The 19,319-nt window shown below is 38.5% G+C and overlaps 2 protein-coding genes across 6 annotated transcripts in view; one reads left to right on the top strand and one right to left on the bottom strand.

Annotated features, from left to right (window-relative positions):
- The window catches only part of RUNDC3B (RUN domain containing 3B), a 41,922-nt gene extending 38,567 nt beyond the window's left edge, over positions 1-3,355 (top strand). The window contains exon 11 of the mRNA XM_042888379.1: positions 798-3,355. Coding sequence (XP_042744313.1) covers positions 798-943 — 146 coding nt within the window. The 3' untranslated portion in view covers positions 944-3,355. The remainder of the gene's footprint in view (positions 1-797) is intronic.
- Positions 3,288-19,292, bottom strand: SLC25A40 (solute carrier family 25 member 40). Of its 5 annotated transcripts, none has more exons than XM_042888380.1 (11): positions 19,231-19,292; positions 17,580-17,698; positions 15,492-15,551; positions 14,212-14,318; positions 12,717-12,784; positions 12,172-12,296; positions 11,046-11,219; positions 7,949-8,058; positions 7,593-7,674; positions 5,309-5,389; positions 3,288-4,695 (listed from the first exon to the last, which is right to left on the bottom strand). In XM_042888380.1, exons 1-11 carry the CDS (start codon positions 19,245-19,247, stop codon positions 4,580-4,582), a joined length of 1,059 nt encoding a protein of 352 aa, XP_042744314.1. In that variant the 5' UTR covers positions 19,248-19,292; the 3' UTR covers positions 3,288-4,579. The 5 variants fall into 5 exon arrangements, with proteins under 5 accessions (XP_042744314.1, XP_042744315.1, XP_042744316.1 ...); XM_042888381.1 differs by having other exon boundaries at positions 7,949-8,055; XM_042888382.1 differs by lacking the exon at positions 19,231-19,292 and adding an exon at positions 17,958-18,142.
- Positions 19,293-19,319: the final 27 nt, after the last annotated feature.

The following is a 19,319-nucleotide window of genomic DNA, read 5'->3' as shown; positions in this document are numbered from 1 at the left end:
ACTGTATGCGATGCGAGTGAACCGTGTCTGTTTGTTTGTTTTCCAAAATTGCTTGAGGCAAGGTATCCTTTGTTATTTTTCTTGCATCCTTCTTTACAAAAATGAAGTGTTTCTATCAGGAAAAAGTCGCAGAGTTTTAACAAGTGCTGCTTTTTAGACGTGATTTAAAAAGATTGGCCAGGTGAAGTCTTATGCCTCTGACCCTTCTAAGCTGCTTTTAAACTTAGTTTATGGTGATCTATTTTATTCTGCAGGTGATCCAGAAAGATGAAACAGGGAGATATATTGGTAATCAGTTTCTTTATAACATTATCTATTAGCTGAATTGGCACAAAATAACATGCCTCAAGTTACCAAGAGTTTAAATAAATAAATAAAACCAAACATGTTTACTTTCAAAGCAATGCGTTCTGATTACAGTTAGTTCTAATCCTATTCAGTTCTATTCAGAAAATTAGCACTGGGGTACTGATGATGCATTTGTGAAATCATTTCCATTTAGTGTACTCAACTAAAGCCAGTGCTTGAATTAGTGTCTTCTGAGCCTCTCTTTGTGGGAGGCTGACTACAGCCCAGTCAGTGATGCAGAGGTAGGAATCTCTATTCCACATCAGTGGGGAAGGTTGGAATTAATGATGTCTGAGTGCATTTGTGAGGTATGTATGTGCTGAAGCAGTAACATATAATTCATACTAACTTAAACAAAACTTTTTTTTTTTTTATTTATTCCTTCATTTTTTTGTGTTCAGATCATCTTTAGCTGTGATGATTAGCTTAATTCTTGTTTTCTTTAACAGGAAAGGAGGACACTCCGTCACTGCTTGGTCTTTGTGGTTCTCTTACTTCAGTGGCAAGCTATAAATCTCTCACAAGTCTGAAATCAAGTGAATATCTTGCAAGTCCCACGACAGAGATGACAAGTCCAGGCTTAACACCATCTTGAGATGCACGCAAGCAGGAAGGACTTTATGTTGTATGCATTTGGTTTATGTTCCACAATATGACTTCCAATGAAGACTGCTAGTTCAAAGGCAAAAATAAGCTGCTTTATTTTTTCTTCTCGTGGTTACCTGTTTAATTCTCCAAGTCTTCATTCCAGCTTTTCTTCCCCCCGAGGGCTTTTTCAAATTTCCTGCTTTAGTCCTGAATTGTTTAACTCTTGGTCAGGTACAGGACACACATTCTGGCGCTTCTGACTGATTTTTAAAATGAAGCAGTTGGAAATCAGTCTCCTACTTAACTGCCACAACCTTTGTTTCTCCTTGCAGTGGTTATCAGCCTGGCTCTACTATAGCCTGGTGCTTCTCTTCAGTGCTCTAAAGATCAACTCTTGCAGAAGAGACAGGAAAACTTAAAGCCAGTCTTTGTAGGCAAATAAATATTTTACTTAAAAATCCATATTTTCATCTGTGTGTGTTGCATAGGACCTCAAATAGCGTATTTAACCTATCAAGAGCTCTTCTCAAGTTGATTCAGTGTTAGATTTTGCATTCCTATTAGCATCATGGCAGTAATGAGACAGCTGAATCACACTGAAGAACCACACTGAAGCACTCTTAGTAATTCTTAAAGTTGCATGACAATAACAAATGTAAGTTGATCATCTAAGTCAAGCATACTTAGCAAATTGTAAATATTGAGGAAGCTTGCCAAATTCCAAGCTTTTGAGTGACCTGGCTTACAGATAATTTAATATTATATGAGAAATTTCTTGGCTTATTGGTCTTACTGGAAAAAGAAGGACTGAGGAAGATGGGGTTAGCTCCTTGCAAAGTTTGGCTCATATTTATTGGCAAGATTACAGTTACAGTTGGTTTGTCTCTTGTAATGGTACCTTGGCACTACAACAGTCTGGTCATTGTAAGGTGGGCTGGAAAGAAAGAGCATTCGCTCTCACCTTTACAAAAATCACTGAAAACATTCAGCTAAGCAGAGTGAAAAAGGGGAAACAAAGGCAATGTAATGACAGTATTCTCATGCTAAGGGTTGTTCTCATTTCTGTAGTAGTGCAGTAGGTATTTTCCTTGATTAGGTAATACAGCAGAACTTACTTAGGTCAGTTTTCTCAAATTATTTGCCATTGATTTAAATTACTGATACAAACAGCCTGTAACATTTTTTTAAATGAAACTAACTTTCCAGATTAGTCTACAGTTTCAAAGTTTGCAAACTAATTTTTGAATTGCAAACTATATTCTTAATTCTTTGTAAGATATAATGGATCCTTTATCTAAGAATTTTGCTAATCAAGGTAATGCTTCTCAATATGATTAGTAACTTTTTAAACAAATCTTAAGTGCATGTAAGTATGTTGTATTTATAAGTGCTAGGGCAAATGCTTTTTTTGTGCCAAAGAAGTTTCATAAATTGTTTACATGATAGTTGCAATACAAGACAGATTTTCAATTGCTTACTCTCAGATGTTTACAGTACGTCACTACACTGTATGGTTTTAGTTGGTTTGCCTCTTGTAATGGTACCTTGGCACTACCACCATAATCTTCTCGTTGTAGGGTGGGCTTGAAAGAAAAGAATTCACTCTCACCTTTACTAAAACCACTGACAGCATGAGCCTCACGCTTAGAGAGGCTGAAGTCTCTGTAACTTGAGGCACTGCTGGATTTTGCTGCGTGTGGTTCAAGCTGTATCTGCTGAGCTCTAGCCCATGGTGCTGGAGGTTACTGTGTCCATGGAGAAAACAAGGGGGAGGCCATTCCTACAAGAAATTTTACAGCGGCTTAGCAAAATCCTACAGGCCTTATTTTTTTTAATCCCTCATGAAACCATTCAATTAATTTCTCTGTAACGAACTCAGAATATCACATCCTTTCACACACTGTCAGAATGTCCATTCCTTCTTGTGACTGTTTTTGGTTGTTACACTTAAGTACCTGTTCTCTCCTGGTAGTTGAGTAACATTAAATACTGATTTATAAGTTAAAGAGTGCATGTCTACTGTGAATACAATACAAGGGAATCCAGATTCCAAAGTTAACATCCTCCATCGAGGTGTAGTGATTTAATCAGTCTCGTTTGCTGTTAAACGCTTCTCCCACTTCATCAGTGTTTTGGAGGGGACTATGATCATGATCTTCAGTCATGTTAGCTGATGGCTCTTTTCTTGGAGCTACTGGTGTGAAATTCACGTGTCATTTAACTGAAGTCTTTTACGTAGTCTGACACTGCTGTGAGTTTCTGGGTGTCATTTTGTGCATGGGAAATCAGTTGTGTGTCTTTCTCAGTTTTAAACATTAATCATTTTTCAGAAAAAAAAAAAAAAAACACACTGAAAAAATGCCCAAACTGTATGTTTTGTTGCCTTGACGTTCCATGAATGTTGCATGTAAATTAAACATTTTGTATCATCGTTCATCACTAGTTTTTGTCTCTGTTTTAATCAAACAAAAGGTAAAATAAGAGCGTTTGGCAAATCCCAGTATTAGTGAATTTGCAGCAAATTCTTTCTCAGACAACAGAGAGACGTTGTTGCTGTATCCCATGTGCGGCCCAAAATCTGCTGTTACGGCTTTTTGTCTTTTGGCTCTCTTGGCTCTTTTGACTATAGAAGCTCAAAATAAGGTGTAAGCTTACTTTTATAATCACAACAGGGGGAACAATGTCAAATGTCTGCCACGGCAAGAGGTCCTGCCTGCACCATACGCTATAAACTTCTTGCCTAATGTCTCTCCCCACAACTAAGGTGTTTTCAGAGTGTGTGCTGAGTTTTTACCAAGGCAAAACACACACTGGGACGCCTTCAGAGTAGAATAAGACTTTGCTGTCTATGCAGACTATGCATGGGAAATGCTCCCTGGAAGGGAGCCTGCCTCTGTCTTGGAGCTTTTCTGGGATCTACAAGGTGTTATGGGGGGGTCACAAACGTGTGAATGTTCTGGAATGTTCCTCCAGCACACTAGCACAGCTGGTTTCAGTGCCTAGGTGTGCTTCCCAGTAAGAGCATGCACTAAAAATACTATCTTGAACTAAAAAGCCACTGCAGCACTTGGCAGTGGATTTGTGATGTTCTCTGGGATTCTAATAGCCGCTATGTTTTTTCCAGCTTGACCTGAAACACTTCTTGTTATAAATAAACCTGAAAATCAAAAGTATCCATTTGCACAAATTATGGAGCTGCAAATAAACATTCATGCAATTGAAAAGGTATTAAGCAAGCTTAAGCAAATCCTTATTGAATTTACTCTCTATCAGCCTCCTTACAGAGATGTCTCTTCCTTGGGCTACCTACAGTATTGTCAAAACATTACTTTAAACATCCAACAAAATATTTAGTCAGACTGAAGATTAAGAGTGGCAATTGTTATTCTTCATCATTTTGGCCAGGCTTATTTTTTTCCTTTTTAATCATCACTGAGGAACAGTCCAAGTGCCTTTTTTTTTTTTTTTTTTTTTTTCTTCCCCTTTGTAGCAGCAAGAGAGAACTCTCAAAATTTTCAGTAACCATTTCAAGGCCGTGTATTTTTCTTAAGGGGGAAAAAATAGCCAATTTATCCTTTGTGAAATAGTGAAAAAATGAAGTTTCTCCATGTGTTTTGACTTCATGCAATTGGATGAAGGAGTCTTAAGGATGCTGGTTTGTCTTTTCATTTAAATGTCTGAAGAAAGCCTTCCCATATTCATATGTGCTGATCATTATGGCACAAGAAGGAGCAACTTTAAACAGCCGTGGAGTAATACCTGCCCAGAAAAGAAAGGAAAGCATTCATTCTCATCTGTTTTCACATTGAATCACTCTAGTGCCATTAAATGGTCATATTATATTGATTCCAGACTATAACACTGTAGCATTGGGATGTTCTTTGTATCCACGTTTCTCAAAATAGCAGTGTTACTGATGAGAGACGTTACCACTGTAAGGACGTTATGCCCTCACATCTGTCATCTGTGCAGGCTGCCTGACTGAAGCACCTCCTATTTCTGCCTGCTTGTCTTCCCACAGAGGTGGAGCAGCCCGACCTGCAGGCTGCTGTGCTCCAGGCCAGCAGAGGTGGCTATGGGGGCAGGCTGGGCCCTCCCTGCAGCATCAGTGCAGAGCTGCTGGCATAGGAGGAGCAGAGGCTGGTGGCCTCTCAGCTGGGACGAGACATTCAAGAAGGCAGGGACACGATTCCCTCTGCATGTGTGCACGTCTGTTACTTTGTCTGTTTCTTTACAATCTGTTCTGTGACAGTGACTGTGTGTGTTCACAAAGATGGAAATACATAATTTGTGCATGCTAATATCTAACAATGGCTTGTTAATAATCAAAAAACTTTAGTGTGATTTTTTAGAAAGATGTCAAAAGATTTACCAGCAAATAATCCAGCAATCCCTTTTTGAGCAACAATTTTCCTCATAACTGCCCAGGTAGACGCACTGTCCCTCTGTGGATCTCAACGCAGTACAACAGAACAGTGAATTAAACAGTACAGACAATGCCACAGGAAAAAAAAATATTAAAAATCAAATGTTGCTTTGGATGCAATGATAAGCTTCAATTTATCTTAACTTATAATTTAGGTATGTATATATGAAGTTATTTATATAGAATGTTAAATTCATGCAGTATGTAAATTAATATTGAAGTTAAAATAGATGACATAGAAAAAGATCACAGTAATGCCTAGAGTAAATTCTACAGAGACAATATTTGCTACTGGAGTAACTGACATAACTGAAAATATTGCATAGCTTTCACATGAGCTTATCTCACTCCAGGTCACATTATACATGCGGCTAAAAGATCGTTTTCAAAAGTGAACTTCTGTTAATGGTAAGGTGGATCTAAAGGTAAGTTTTGAGAACTGATATAATGAGTCATAAGAATGAGTGTAATAATTAAGGTAGGACACTTTGCAGATTTTACAAAAGCTTGAAAAGTCTAAGTTGATGAAAATCATCTCACACCCCCAAACCATATACGTTTGAGAAATGGTGGATCTATGAGATGTAGGCTGCAGGCCCTGGTAGAGATGATTCAGATACTGTGAGCAACTGCACCAAGAAGCCATCTGCACTGCAGACATGTGCAACTGCTTTAAACAGAGGAGTTTTTTGTGGTACTTCACTCTGCACGTGCTGTTTTCCTTGATCTGTAATATGGAAGAAGCCAAGATCTTAGTTTTTTTAGATAAAATTTCATAACATGCATTTATGAGGAACATCCTACAGCATCTGGAAGCTGTGAAATATTTTGGCAATAGTAGAGAAACTGTAGATGCGTTGTCAGGATCCAGCTCTGACAACTGCATTTGGAAAGAATGCAACCAATACCAGTTAGAGATTACCATACTGAAATTTAAAACATATATCTAATTCGTATCAGCCAAATAAATATTAGGCAGCTAGCTGTGATTCAAAGAGGTGTTCAAAGAGCAACAAATTCTTACATTCATCAGTACAAGGGAAGAATCGAAACACAGTAACAATTTATATTTGACTTTATAAATCTCAAGCAGTTCCACGGAAGAAACATAAATGTCTTTCAAGAATTACGCCAGAAAAAAGGTATTTTACCTAAGAGAATGAAACCTTATGCCAAAATGCAATCAGTGTGTTTTCATGATATCTTTCTGGACGAGTGCCTTTAAATGAGCTTCTAAACAGAACCTCATTTCTGGTTACTCCATCTTTCTACTCTTATTTAATCTTAAAGCCATGATCTAACTTGTGTTCAGGTTAATAGAAGTCCCTCACTGATTCCCAGGTGATGGAAAGCTATATTTTCACATACAACTTGAATTGCTCTAAAAACGTAGTGGCGCTCTACTGAACTGAGAACAAAAAGAAGAAATCCCTTTGTCCTTTAAAATTGATGGGGTAATTACTGACATGCCCTCAAAAATCAATTCCTTGAAATCACACACCAAAAAAATGGTTAAAAATACATAACCTGAGCAAAGAAAGCACTTTTTCTGCAGCTTAAACTCCAGCAAAAAACCAATATTGTTATTAAATAAAATGTGTTAAGAGTTACACGGCTGTTTTTATTTTCTAGTATCAACTGGTAGTGAATGTGCAAACATTTTTTCACGTGATTTTCATCAACTGAAAAGACTTTTTCAATAGAACCCAGTTCACATGCGTGTTTTATAAGAGCTGAAATATTTCCCCATTCACATAGGAACGTCTGTAAGTTGGCAGTGAGTCTGCCTTACTGTAATAGTTCTGGATTTTCTGTTTGTAATTTATATCACATATTACTATGAGTTGTACTTTCCTCACACCTTTTCCCTCTGTGTCATTTATGAGATACTGTTTTTATCCTAGGAGATAAGTATTATTGTACAAAGTGTTTCAATGTGGAAAAGACAAAAATGCTTAGTGATATCATAGAGAAACTGAAGAGATGAATATTTAAAGTGCCTATCAAAAATCCATATACCTAAGCATTATGTCTTTTGGGTTCTGTTTTTTAAATTGCGGCTAGAAGAATCAGCTGCACTGCATTTATTAAACATGTGGATTATTATTAAACAGTTCTGCAGGAATTGCTGAGCAATCCAATCTGAAGGGAATTCTGAGTGTTCAACAGCAGACGTGGTTAGCAGACAGGCTAAAAACAGCTGTTTACAATGTTGTGACCTGCAACTTACTTTGTAAATTCTCACTCTCCCAAATTTCAGTCTGCCTCTGTGTTTTCACTACGTCAAATGGCAGAGTCACGACAGCTGCAATCTATTAGGAAAAATCAAGCCACAGTTCTACTGTTAGATTACCAACAAGTAAAAAGTCATTTTTTTACATTAAGCTGCACACAACTTAAAATTAGTTTAGTTATTCCAAGCACATTATCATCTTGTAGGTCCTTTCCAACCCTGAGATGCTATGGTTCTATCATTCTATGATCATTTCTGAGAGAATAATGTAAAGCCACTTCACTTGTAAGTAGATAAATAGTTGGTTAGTGACGATAATAAGAGTAGCAGTAGAAACAAAAATGTGTACTTACACAGCCCGATGCTGCTCCTGCAGTAAAAGCAATCAAAAAGGTTGGTTCATGTACACCTGCACTCTTGCACATCATCTTCTTGAAACGTTCATAATTATACCAGTACACTGCTGTGGTCAGAAAAAGCAAATCCAAAAGAAACAAACCTTGTACTACAACACATTTGTATTTCGGTTCAACTTTTTTATCAGTGACAGACGTAAGAACTCTACAGCAGTAATAGAATCAAAAAGAAACCAAATTTGAAAGGAAACCAGAATTGTTCTCTTTGACAGCCCATCCAGTTCACCTTATCTCCATACACATATTCCAAATTTCATGATATAAATTAGCCAAATCATTTTGTCATTCCCATAAAGTATCTCCTATCTTAAGACAATCTAACATAAACATTACAAAACTCATAGAACAGATTATTTTAATGTGATATTCTATAAATCAAAATTGAAGTTTCTAATTATTTTCCATGTTTCCAGGGATATTTCATATATTTCATACATCTTGGTAAAAACAAAAGTGTGTTTCATAGAAGATGAGAAGTTCCTCAAGCCTGTCTCATGCTCTTTTGGACCATACTATATAACATTTAATTCTGACACAACCAAGAAATATGGCTTTGCTCTCTGGAATTACTGAGGAAAGACTTGCCTTCCACAGTCCTCTCAGAGGCTTTCTGAGGAAAAACTTTCAGAAGTAACATCTATTTTTGTTCTCTTCTGCTGCAATAAGCTGCACTCTTTCTACTTTAATAAATTTTAGTTAGAATGCAGAAGTTACTGAGCTGAGTTACGGAGTGCTTCCTTGTGCAGTTGGTTGAATACATACTGCAAATGAGAGGTGTGCACCCTATAAGATAGCTGTGACTCATTCAGCACTGAGTTCTGCATCGTGTGGTGGTGGAGAAATATCAAAGTATTTTCTTGCTGTGGAAACCAAGCTTCCAGTAGTTTGCAAAAGTAAATTAGGCTGTATGTCTGAGATTGGGAAAACTTACTTTCGAAATACATGTAACCCTAATTTAGTATAGATTATCTAAATCCAAACTTAGAGCATGTGCAAGACTCCGTTCCTTCCGTACATTTCACATGTATGTTCTCTGCGACACTGCTTGATAACTCAACCGCTACTGTTAATCCAGCTCTTGTGCTTCTATCAGACACTCACACCTTGAGTTTTGTGCAAGTCAGCTTGCTGTCCAAGGAACACTGTGGAAGCTATCATTCACACTTGGGTTAACACAACACACTTGGGCTGCCCAGGGAGGTTGTGGATGCCCCGTCCTTGGACGTGTTCAAGGCCAGGTTGGACGGGGTCCTGGGCAACCTGATCTAAATGTGTATGTTTGGTGGCCCTGCCAGGCAGGGGGGTTGGAACTACATGATCCTTGAGGTCCCTTCCAACCCGGGTGATTCTGTGATTCTGTAACACAGTGGGACTCTATGCTGTGCTGCTAACACTGTCATTCTGTGCTACTTGAGAGTTCTCACAGAGCAGCTGCTTTCTTAATACAAACTGTTGCACTGACTTTAATTCCTCTAGAGAAAGCTAACTGCAGCGAAGGTGAGGACTGCTGTAAAAATACCAGAACCCACGATGCTGTTGGTGTCATTCAAAGAGAAGGTAATAAAGGAGCACATCTTAACTGCAGAGAGAGTATTTATAAGGAAAAATATTCAGAAAACACATTCTGAAACATTAATCAAGATTAAGTACTCATCATTTATATCATCAGCTTCGAGGCTTGGATACAAGAATGTGAAAAGAGTAGAGAGCACACACATCACCTTGGTTCCCTCCCCTTTGTGCACTCTCATACCAAACTGATCATTCCACTCTGTTAAAAGCATCAGAGGGAAAGACAACTGGCTCCTGCCATGTCTCTACAGACAAACATCAGTGGTAGAGCAAGAGTTTCTACTTGTAATCAGACAACAAGAATGAGAAGAAGAATTTTAGAATCCTTTTTGAAGCTCTAAGAGAAAAATGCATTTGGCAGACAGAGAAAATGAGCGAACTGCAAATAAATATTGGACAGGAAGCCCTTCAAGCAAAAGATGGATTTTGAATACTGTTCTCTTAGTCTTAAAGAAAGCGTTTGTTCACACGTTCAGAAGCCTTCCTTATCATGTAATGTGAAATTAAGTCTCATCAAGGAACAGCATATCCTTAAGAAGGAAATGCAGCATAAGTACTTTGTTTAAACATCTGCCAGTAGCAAAGCAAAAGAAAAAGAGTATTATTCATACTGAAAACAAAACACCTGAAATAGCAGTTATGTAAATTACCAGAACTAAGTGCAGCTCTAAGCTAAATATCTGAAAATGGGTTTGAAGCATTTCTCTGGACAAGGTGTTTAAAGGTGTGATTCCTGATACCATCCAAAGGACAGAGACAGCTTTGAGAACAACTACTGCCCGGTTATTCCCAAGTGCCCTGACAATGAAGGCCCTCAAAGAGACATGGGTTTTAACCACTGGCATTACTAAGTTGGAACACTGTCCTTCAGCACTCTTGTCCAATTATTTCCAAAGTGCAGAGACAGCAGAGCTTTAACAAAATGGGAGAACACGTGATCTCCTTTGTCCCAGTTATCTTGCAGTATAGCACTGGGTCAGACTTTTCCTGTAGACTTTCAGCTTTGAAGCTGCACTGCCAAGTGGTGCTCTAGTTTCATCTTTTCTGAACAGTTACACAAACTCATTCATCTTGCTAGCAAAAATGCCTGAAGACACTCACTACTGTGTTGCCCTGTCGTGTACATTTTTTCAAGATCAAGCATCAGAGCACAAATACAGAATGTCCCTCTATAAGGAAATAGCCAGTGTACCTATCGTAGAGAACATTTCCTACAAAAGCCTTAAAAACACACATTATGTAAGATGAAACAGTCTGAACACAGGGAAAGGGAAAAGTAACACTGAACACAATCTGGCATCCATAAACAAAATTACAGACAAACACTCAAAAGAGAAAAAGTAAATCTATTCTTAAAGCTAATCATTTTTGTAAAATAACATAAAGATACAAAAACTATGCAGAAGAATCATGAAAAAACGTATCTTACACGACGCAGACTTTCATCTGAAATAAACCCCACCTGAGAAAGGCACATCTCTCAGAACAGTAGTGCTCCAGCCTTTCCACAGGGAAAGCCACCCTTCTCTGGCCAATTTACTCCTGATGCTCAAGTGCAGTTGCTTGTAGGACAAGGTGTGATACTGCATTCTAGTTCTGATCAGCTCCAAGGGACTTACTACAGTCACTGAACCAACTGAAAATGAGAAAAATGTGGGGTTTTTAAAAAAATCAAGATTTACAAGTAACATTTCCTGAACATTAGAAGTTAAGTCTCACGTTGCCTTATATATTTGATGGAAAGAACCACAGAATGTCTTGGGTTGGAAGGGACCTTAAGGACATGTAGTTCCACCTCCCCAGCCATGAGCATGGACACCTTTCCTATATCAGGCTGCCCAGGATCCCATCCAACCTGGCCTTGAATGCTTCCAGGGATGGGGCATCCACAGCCTCTCTAGACAACTTGTTCCAGTGCTTCCCCATTCTCATGGTGAAGATTTTCTTCCTAATATCTAACCTAAATCTACCTTCTTTTAGTTTAAAGCCATTACTCCTCCCTGTCCTACCACTACACTCCCTGATAGAGTCCCCCACCAGGTTTCTTGCTGGCCCCTTTTAAGTCCTGAAATGCCACAATGAAGTCTCCGCAGACCCTCTTCTTCATTTTCAGATTGAACAAGCTCAGCTCCCTCAGCTTTTCTTCACAAGAGAGGTGCTCCAACCTTCTCATCAGCTCCATGGCCTCCTCTGGACACAGTCAACAGCTCAACATCTTTCTTGTGCTGGGGATCTCAGGCCTGGACACAGTACTCTGGGTGGGACTCCACAAGGGCAGAGTAGAGGTGGACAATCACCTCCTTCAATCACTGGCCACACTTCTTTTGATGCAGCCCAGGATAATGTGACAGCCAAAATAAATCACATCAGTCCAAGTAAGAGAGTTATATTACTGAAGAAATGGTGGGAAAATATAGGATTCCTTCCTATGCCCAGCTCCATGTAATATTACCCATTTTTAAAGCCACAACAAATTTGCTGAAAAAAGAGAATGAGGGGAGAGAGAGAGGAGAGGAAAAGCAGAAGAAATGAAAACAGAATACAGATGTTGCATTTCAGTTTTTTTCTCTAAACATGAGACAACTTACATCTGCTTAAGGAACCTGCAACAAGTGGAATGTGGTCATTATCCTCTCCTAGTCTAGATCTCAGAGCTTCACTCAGTTTTTCATAGCAGGTAAAATAGATTATTGTGGTAGGAAGGGCCATTATTCTAAAATATAAGAGAGGGAATCTGAATTAGTACAAGGAAAGCAGGAGAATGAAGTCAGCCATCTTGTATGGATATTTTGCTTAAGTAAGGAAACTGTGTTGGATCTTGCAGGTTACTAGTAACAGTCTAGACCAGCAAATATCACAGACTAACATTCTCAAACAATTAACACAGATCTTGTGATTTGCTGATGCTACCAATGGGGAAGTTACAGTACACAGGATACGTCTTCTAAAGGCAAAATGAAAAGTTAGATGTCCCTGATTATATAGTGAGAATATACCAAAAAGGTTGCAAGTTCTGGTGGGAAAGATACCACTCCAAAATGTTTCTGATCAAGCTGATGACACCATTATCTGTAACTTCAGATGCAGCAAATTTTTTAAAATCACTTATTTGTCTAAAAATGAAATTACTTACAGCGTTGGGGAAAGTCCACTCCAGAGGGATTTAATTCCCTCTATTTGAATAATTTTCACAAAAGCATCCTAAAAATATAACCAGGCAAAGAGCAATAATTAGCTGCAAAGCTTTTCTTCAGGAGTGTGTTTCTAAAACAGCTTATGTTTTGTAATTGCTTATGATAGCCATCAAGTTCAATGATACAAGTAGTTCCTCTGAGATGAGCAGGAATATTTGTGCTTGAAATTAACTATATTCTTCCATCTTTTCAGGGCCAAACTAGTAAGTTTTTCTTGGTAACTGACAGCCCTGTGAATAAGTTATCTTCAGAACAAATACAGCGGCCACAGCAGCCAATCTTCCCCAAAACTAATGACTACAATCTTATTTCAGTAAAGAACAAAGTTTCTAGGCATGAAATAGCAATTCACTCTTGATTCTTTGATACATTATTTTCCTGAAAAGTGACAAGATACCAGCAAATTGTATACGATATATGATATATTTGGAAGCTTACAACTTATCACAGCTGTCCATACATTTCCCAGGCCACTGACAGCAGAGGAACACTGAGCCTTGGTGGCCATTGAATTGAAAACGTCTTCAAGAGATAAATTCCCTAATATTAGGGAACTTATTTTTCTTAATCTTTTGGGAGGAAGAGGCTGAAATTTGACAGATTAGAATACGGACAAGATCGGGCTTTACTACAGGGCCTCAGAAGATACTGAACCCAACAGGTTACAAAAAGGGCTGGCACTAACATTTTGTTTTCTTCAAGCTTCTTTTGTATTTGTTAGTTCTGGATGTGTTCATAACGCTGAATCAAGAAATTTACAGTCCAGGAAGGTACAGATCAATGACAGGAGAAAGGATGCAACAAAATCCAGCGTCTGAGCAGCAAATGCATGTATTTTACTAATGGTCTGGGCAAACATATCAGAACATTTGAATGGTTCTAGCATGGGCAAACTACCTCATCTACTACATTTTTCTCTACTGCACTGTTTTATGAAAGGAAATCTGATGACATGATAGTTATTCTTCTTCATGAATTATCTTGTTATTGCAGAAATGGGCAGGGCATGATAGCTAGAAATTAGTTAGAAAACTAAGAGATTTCCTAAAAATTATATGGTAAAGTTAATTGAAATATTCAGACAAGTTATTAATTTCAATAAAACTTGGTCATGGTAAAAGGAGCTACTTCATGAACACTTCATTCTTCTCAAATATTGAATTCTGAAAAATCCTTGATCATGTGTGTAATATAATAGCAGTCCAATAAGAAGCTGTGCAGCTGCTCTCTCACTCATTTTAGCACAGGAATTTGCATTTTCAGCTAGAAAGAAGGCATCATTAATCACTACCTAAACTACACTGTGTAACCACATGAATACCCTCTCAAACAACAGCAAAAACTTAAATAAATAGATAAATTTTAAAAATGTGCAGTATGCCATTTAAAAATGTTTAAAATGTACACTTTCATGTAAATATGAAATGTCCTTACCAAAGTCCCTTTGAAATGCCCTTTTCTCTTATAGCATGCCTTGCCATCTCCATTCTCACAAACACACGTATGATCCATCTGGCCATTGGAGTATACAAAGCATCTTCCTAATAAACAGTGTATAGAAGTATAATTAATGCATTTTGAAATGACTGTTTTTACTCTGCAGCAATTCCAAACTGGATATAGCGGTGAGACAGATTTATCTCTGGTTAGAAAAACAGAGACAAAGTAGCTTTGAAAAGTCACTATCAACAGAGCAGATGGAAGGAAAAAGAAAACAAAGGTGTCCCTCGCAGTGCCAAGGAAAGGAAATTGCCCTCAGGGAGACAAACTGTGTAGCAGTGCCACCTGCTGAAGAATAAGACAACGACACAAGTCCTGAGTCACTTTTGTGCTTTCTGAACATCCTTCTGACTTTCCAATCTTTTACTGAGCTTTCCCTGCATCTGTGCTATGGATGGAGCTACTACATCTTAGGCAAATCTATATTTGCACTTGATCATCCTCTCTAATTTTATTTCTTCTACATCATGTACTTTGAATCTGCTAGATAAAATACTGCTGCCAGTACAAAAACATACTGAGTCCCACATTACATTTTCACACTTTTGAAGAGTTTACAATTTACTAAAGTACCAACCACAAGCATTTTACTTTTTTTAATTTATGGCAACTGTTACTGCAAATACTTATCTCCACATACAAGAAACTTCTACAGCAGCCATCTCTTTTTCTTTTAAATCTCATTTATTAAAGACAACTAAATAGTCAAATCTTTGAGCACAGAATGTATTAATCTATTTAGAGCCCAGATGACAAGACTTAGATAAAACTTTTTCTACTTGTTTTCAAAAGTTTTTGGATTCTGGAGGAGAGGGACTTTGACATAACACAGTGATCACATAAGCCCCTTATCAAAATATTTAGTAATGTATTAATAGCTTTTTTTTTTTTACTCAATTGAGTAATATTTGTACATTCTTCCATACTGAGAAAGAGATCATACAGCCTACTTTACATTAAATTGATTCACAAGATTTTTTTTCCATTGTATCTATTCAGTAGCACATCTTTTCTTTAGCAATTTTAGTATGTGTACATATATATATATATATTTTTTTTTAATTATTATTTTTTTCCCAGCTCACTGACTGAGGAAACAAACTTAGCTACCGAGAAACAAAGAAAGCCATTGTGCTACTCAGCACTGTGACAATTACCGGCTAAGTGCGACAGCAAAGAGCAAAGTGCGCCCTCAACTGCAGAACATTGCTTACCTTTGGGGAACGGATTGCTTTGGGCTTGCAGTCGAGTTTTGACAACATCAAGAGGAGTTACTAAAATGAAGCAAAGTAGTCATTTAGAAATACATCACAACCTGAAAATGTAGAAGTGTGCACATAAATTCATCAGGAACTTTTACAACTTGTTTTTCAGGGATGGGGGATAGGGAAAAAGAATGAGAACTATTTTACAACGTAATCAGCCAGAGGGGGAAAGCAAGCAAACAATGACCACCACCCAAACCAAACCAACCTATACATCCCCTATATGTCACTTCTAACTTAGCAACAGTTGAACAAAGAACTGCTTGGGATAAACAAAGCTCACAAAAAAACACATTGTGCCAACTTGTGTGAAATTGTTAAAAGCTGTGCTACTTCTCTCTGGCTGCTAACTTTTTACAATGGCAAACCAGAGAACTTCAGATTTTGTCCTCAAGCATGTAAAAAACCACAGCATTTTCTATGCATTTATTCTTTTTCATTAAACTCATCTACATAGTGATGTTCAAAAGAAAAGAAACAAACAAACAAACTTTAAATTTGTGATGGACTTTCCTTCTTTCCTCTGTGTAGAGCAGATTTAAAACTTCAGAGTTGTTGAGAAGTAAACGTAGGCTTAGGGAACATTTTTTTGCTTCCATCCAGCACTTGAGCACAACAGTCCTAGACATGCTGAACACTGCAGTTGTTTGTCAGCTGGACCACTCTCCAACCTCTGCTGATTGCACTGACTCAGGGCTTCAATCACTTACCTACACACAGCAGCTAGTGCCATGCGAGACTCCAAGGTATCCAAAATATCTGCACAGTGGACAGATATGACACAGAACCTACAATTTCATTAAGCAGCAGCTGGTGACTAGGTCAAATCACCCAGAATGTGCACATGACATGCTTGTGCCCAGGCATATATTTACTCCTTAGCTCTCTGCTGATGTCCGTCTGCTGACCAGTACACTCTGCTCACATTTCTGTACCTAAATGCAGGGATCTCGATGTGACTGCAGCTCATTTCAGTTATATGAAATTTGGCTTTTATTATCATTAAGCCAACTGCACATAACTCTTCCTAGTCTCCCAGGTACCACTTCAGAAAGGAAAAGTCTCCTTATACTTGCTAAGACCTTGAATACCAATACCTTAAACTAGAACCTTATGCACAAAATTCGAAATACATCTTGGGAATTCTAGAGGTCTGATCTAGCTTTGCCTACTACTTTATCTAATATCACAGGACACATTGTGTAATGACAGAATGAATAGACTGAATTTGGTAAGAACCTAATTCATGAAAGTCTGGAAGGTTTTGGGGGGAGGAGCCATGCTTAGAAAATTGTACGTTTCTCTACAGCTTAGTCAGTGTTAAAAGTCAGAACCAAAGGCTAGCTTAAGGCAAAAAGTAACAGAAATACGAATAAGCTTGATGAGCTCCAAAAGATACGAAGCACTGAATCCAACCAACCAGTGCCTCCTTAGGTGTACATGGGAAAGGAGTTCACGAGCTAGAGTACTGAATAAAAGTAAAAGCTCAATTTCACAGATTATCTGCAAGTTTGAAAGACCTTACAAAAAAACCTATCCTTAAAATTGCTTAAGGAAATGATAAAATGCTCTGACAGAATACAACAGCATAACAAGTAAAACGATGTTACTACTGCAGTGGTAACATGAAGAGGACATCTCACAGTGTACAGCCTTGCAGGGTTTGTATCTTGAACTGTAGACTTTTATTTAAAATTTATTTTTAAGTGGCAGAAAGGATGGAAAGTCTTTTTTTTTTTTTTTTTTTTTTTAGTTAGTTTGTTTGTTTTTCCAGAAAGCAAGCAGTGAAAAAAGACAAAGGAAAAAAAAATTAAAATTACTCTTATTTTCAGAAATAGTTAAAGGTTATAAGGTAGGGTAAAGATTTCAATTAACCACCATATTTGATATAATTAAAAAAGAAACAAAACACATACTTAATGAACATATTAGCAGAAGTTTACAAACCACATATATGCAGTTAGCATGCTCCATTAAACCAAAGAGCAATCACTTTGCAAAGATTTTCTCTGTAGCAAGCTTAATAGCTTGCCTTACCAAACAGTGATGTAATTATAGCTCCGCAGCAAGAGGACACTGCCTGCTGAATAGTGGTTGTTTTGCTGAAGTTACTATTACTCATCTCAGCCATCGCTTTATCCTCGGAGAAGAAAAATCTATTGAGGAACAGAAGAAGTATATTGCAAGACTGTGCTTACAACTTGCAGAAAAATCAAGTAAAAAATATTTTTAATTTTTACTAATGCATTACATATAAGCAGCAGTAATGTAAGAAAATGTAATAAAGGGAACACAGGTTTTTGGTTTTCTGGGGTTTTGTTTGAAATTAAGTTTTCTAAATAACAGGAAAACTTTCTAAACTTTTTAACATAAGGTACCTGATACCTTACAAACCACATTAAATATGTAACATACCTTACATTTTTGCAGCAACAAAGGCCTTAGGAGCATGTCAATGGTCTGTACAAAGGTAAATGCCCTGCCTGCAGCCCATACACTGCAGCAGAGCAGAGCACTTCGTCCAGACCCCCCTCTTGCTTCTGTTGTTCCTATGAGAAAATCCAGAGAGGTCTCCTGGTGAATCCAAATCACAGCCTGTTGGTAATGGCTTCCTGAGCAATCTCCTTAAACAACAAGCAGTGACTGACTGGCATTAATGCTGCCAGTAAATATTAATTCCTTTAACAAATCCTGCAGTGCAGTTTCACAGGCAAGGACTCAATACCTTAGAAATGTAAGCACAGACTCTAGAAATAAGGAGCTAATATAAATCTCGGCAGAAAAAGAAAACAAAAGGAAAACCAAACAAAAAGCCAAACGAGCCCATTTTCAGGACACAAAATCCCCAAATGACATCCTGCGTTGAAGAGGATTCACAAGGATCACTGAGCCCAGCTTCTGGCTCCACACAGGACCACCTGAAAAACAAATCCGATGGCTTGAGGGCCATACCTTTGAAAATGCACACAGATTTAGTAAGTGCAGTTGTGACTTTATTAGTTTGTATTGATCTAAGCTTTGTATTTGATCCATAGGACAGGCTGGAAAGTTGGATGAAGAGGAACCCAATGAGGTTCAATGATGGTATGTGCAGAGTCCTACAGCTGGGAGGAATAACCTTATCCTTCTGTACAAGTTAGGGGCTGACCTCCTGGAGAGGAGCTCTGCAGAGAAAGACCTGGGTGTCCTGGTGGACAACAGGTTGGCCATGAGCCAGCAGTGTGCCTTTGTGGCCAAGGCCAACAGTATGCTAGGATGCATTAAAAAGAGTGCAGCCAACAGGGTGATCCTCCCCTTCCTCTGTGCTCTGGTGAGGCCACACCTGGACTACTGTGTCCCATTCTGAGCTGCTCAGTCCAGGGAACTTCTGGAGCAGTGGGTGGCAAAGATGAGTGGGAGCATCTCCCTGATGAGAAAATGCTGAGAGACATGGGACTGTTCAGCACGGAGATGAGAAGGCTGAGGGGGATCTTATCACTGTTTATAAATACCTAAAGTGGAGGGAGTCGAATGGATGGGGCCGGGCTCTTTCTAGTGGTGCCCAGCGTCAGGACAATGGCAGTGGGCCAGATGATCTACAGAATTCCCTTCCAACCCTTACGACTCCGTGATTCTGTGAATGTTTTGCTACGTTCCCCGAGTTTAAAACGAAAGACGAGGCAATTGAGCAACGCGCACCAGGACTCACCCCCCAGAACCCGCCATACCGACGTCTCCCTCCACACATTTAGGACCCTGCGGGGCTGAGGCGCTCCCCCTGCCGCCGCCACGCCCTCA

The sequence above is a fragment of the Lagopus leucura genome, unplaced genomic scaffold (assembly GCF_019238085.1).
Source record: "Lagopus leucura isolate 7727_CA_CO unplaced genomic scaffold, USGS_WTPT01 Super-Scaffold_100157, whole genome shotgun sequence".
NCBI lineage: Eukaryota > Metazoa > Chordata > Aves > Galliformes > Phasianidae > Lagopus > Lagopus leucura.
The sequence above is the reverse complement of the archived record's forward strand: the minus strand, read 5'-3'. Positions and strand labels throughout refer to the sequence as shown.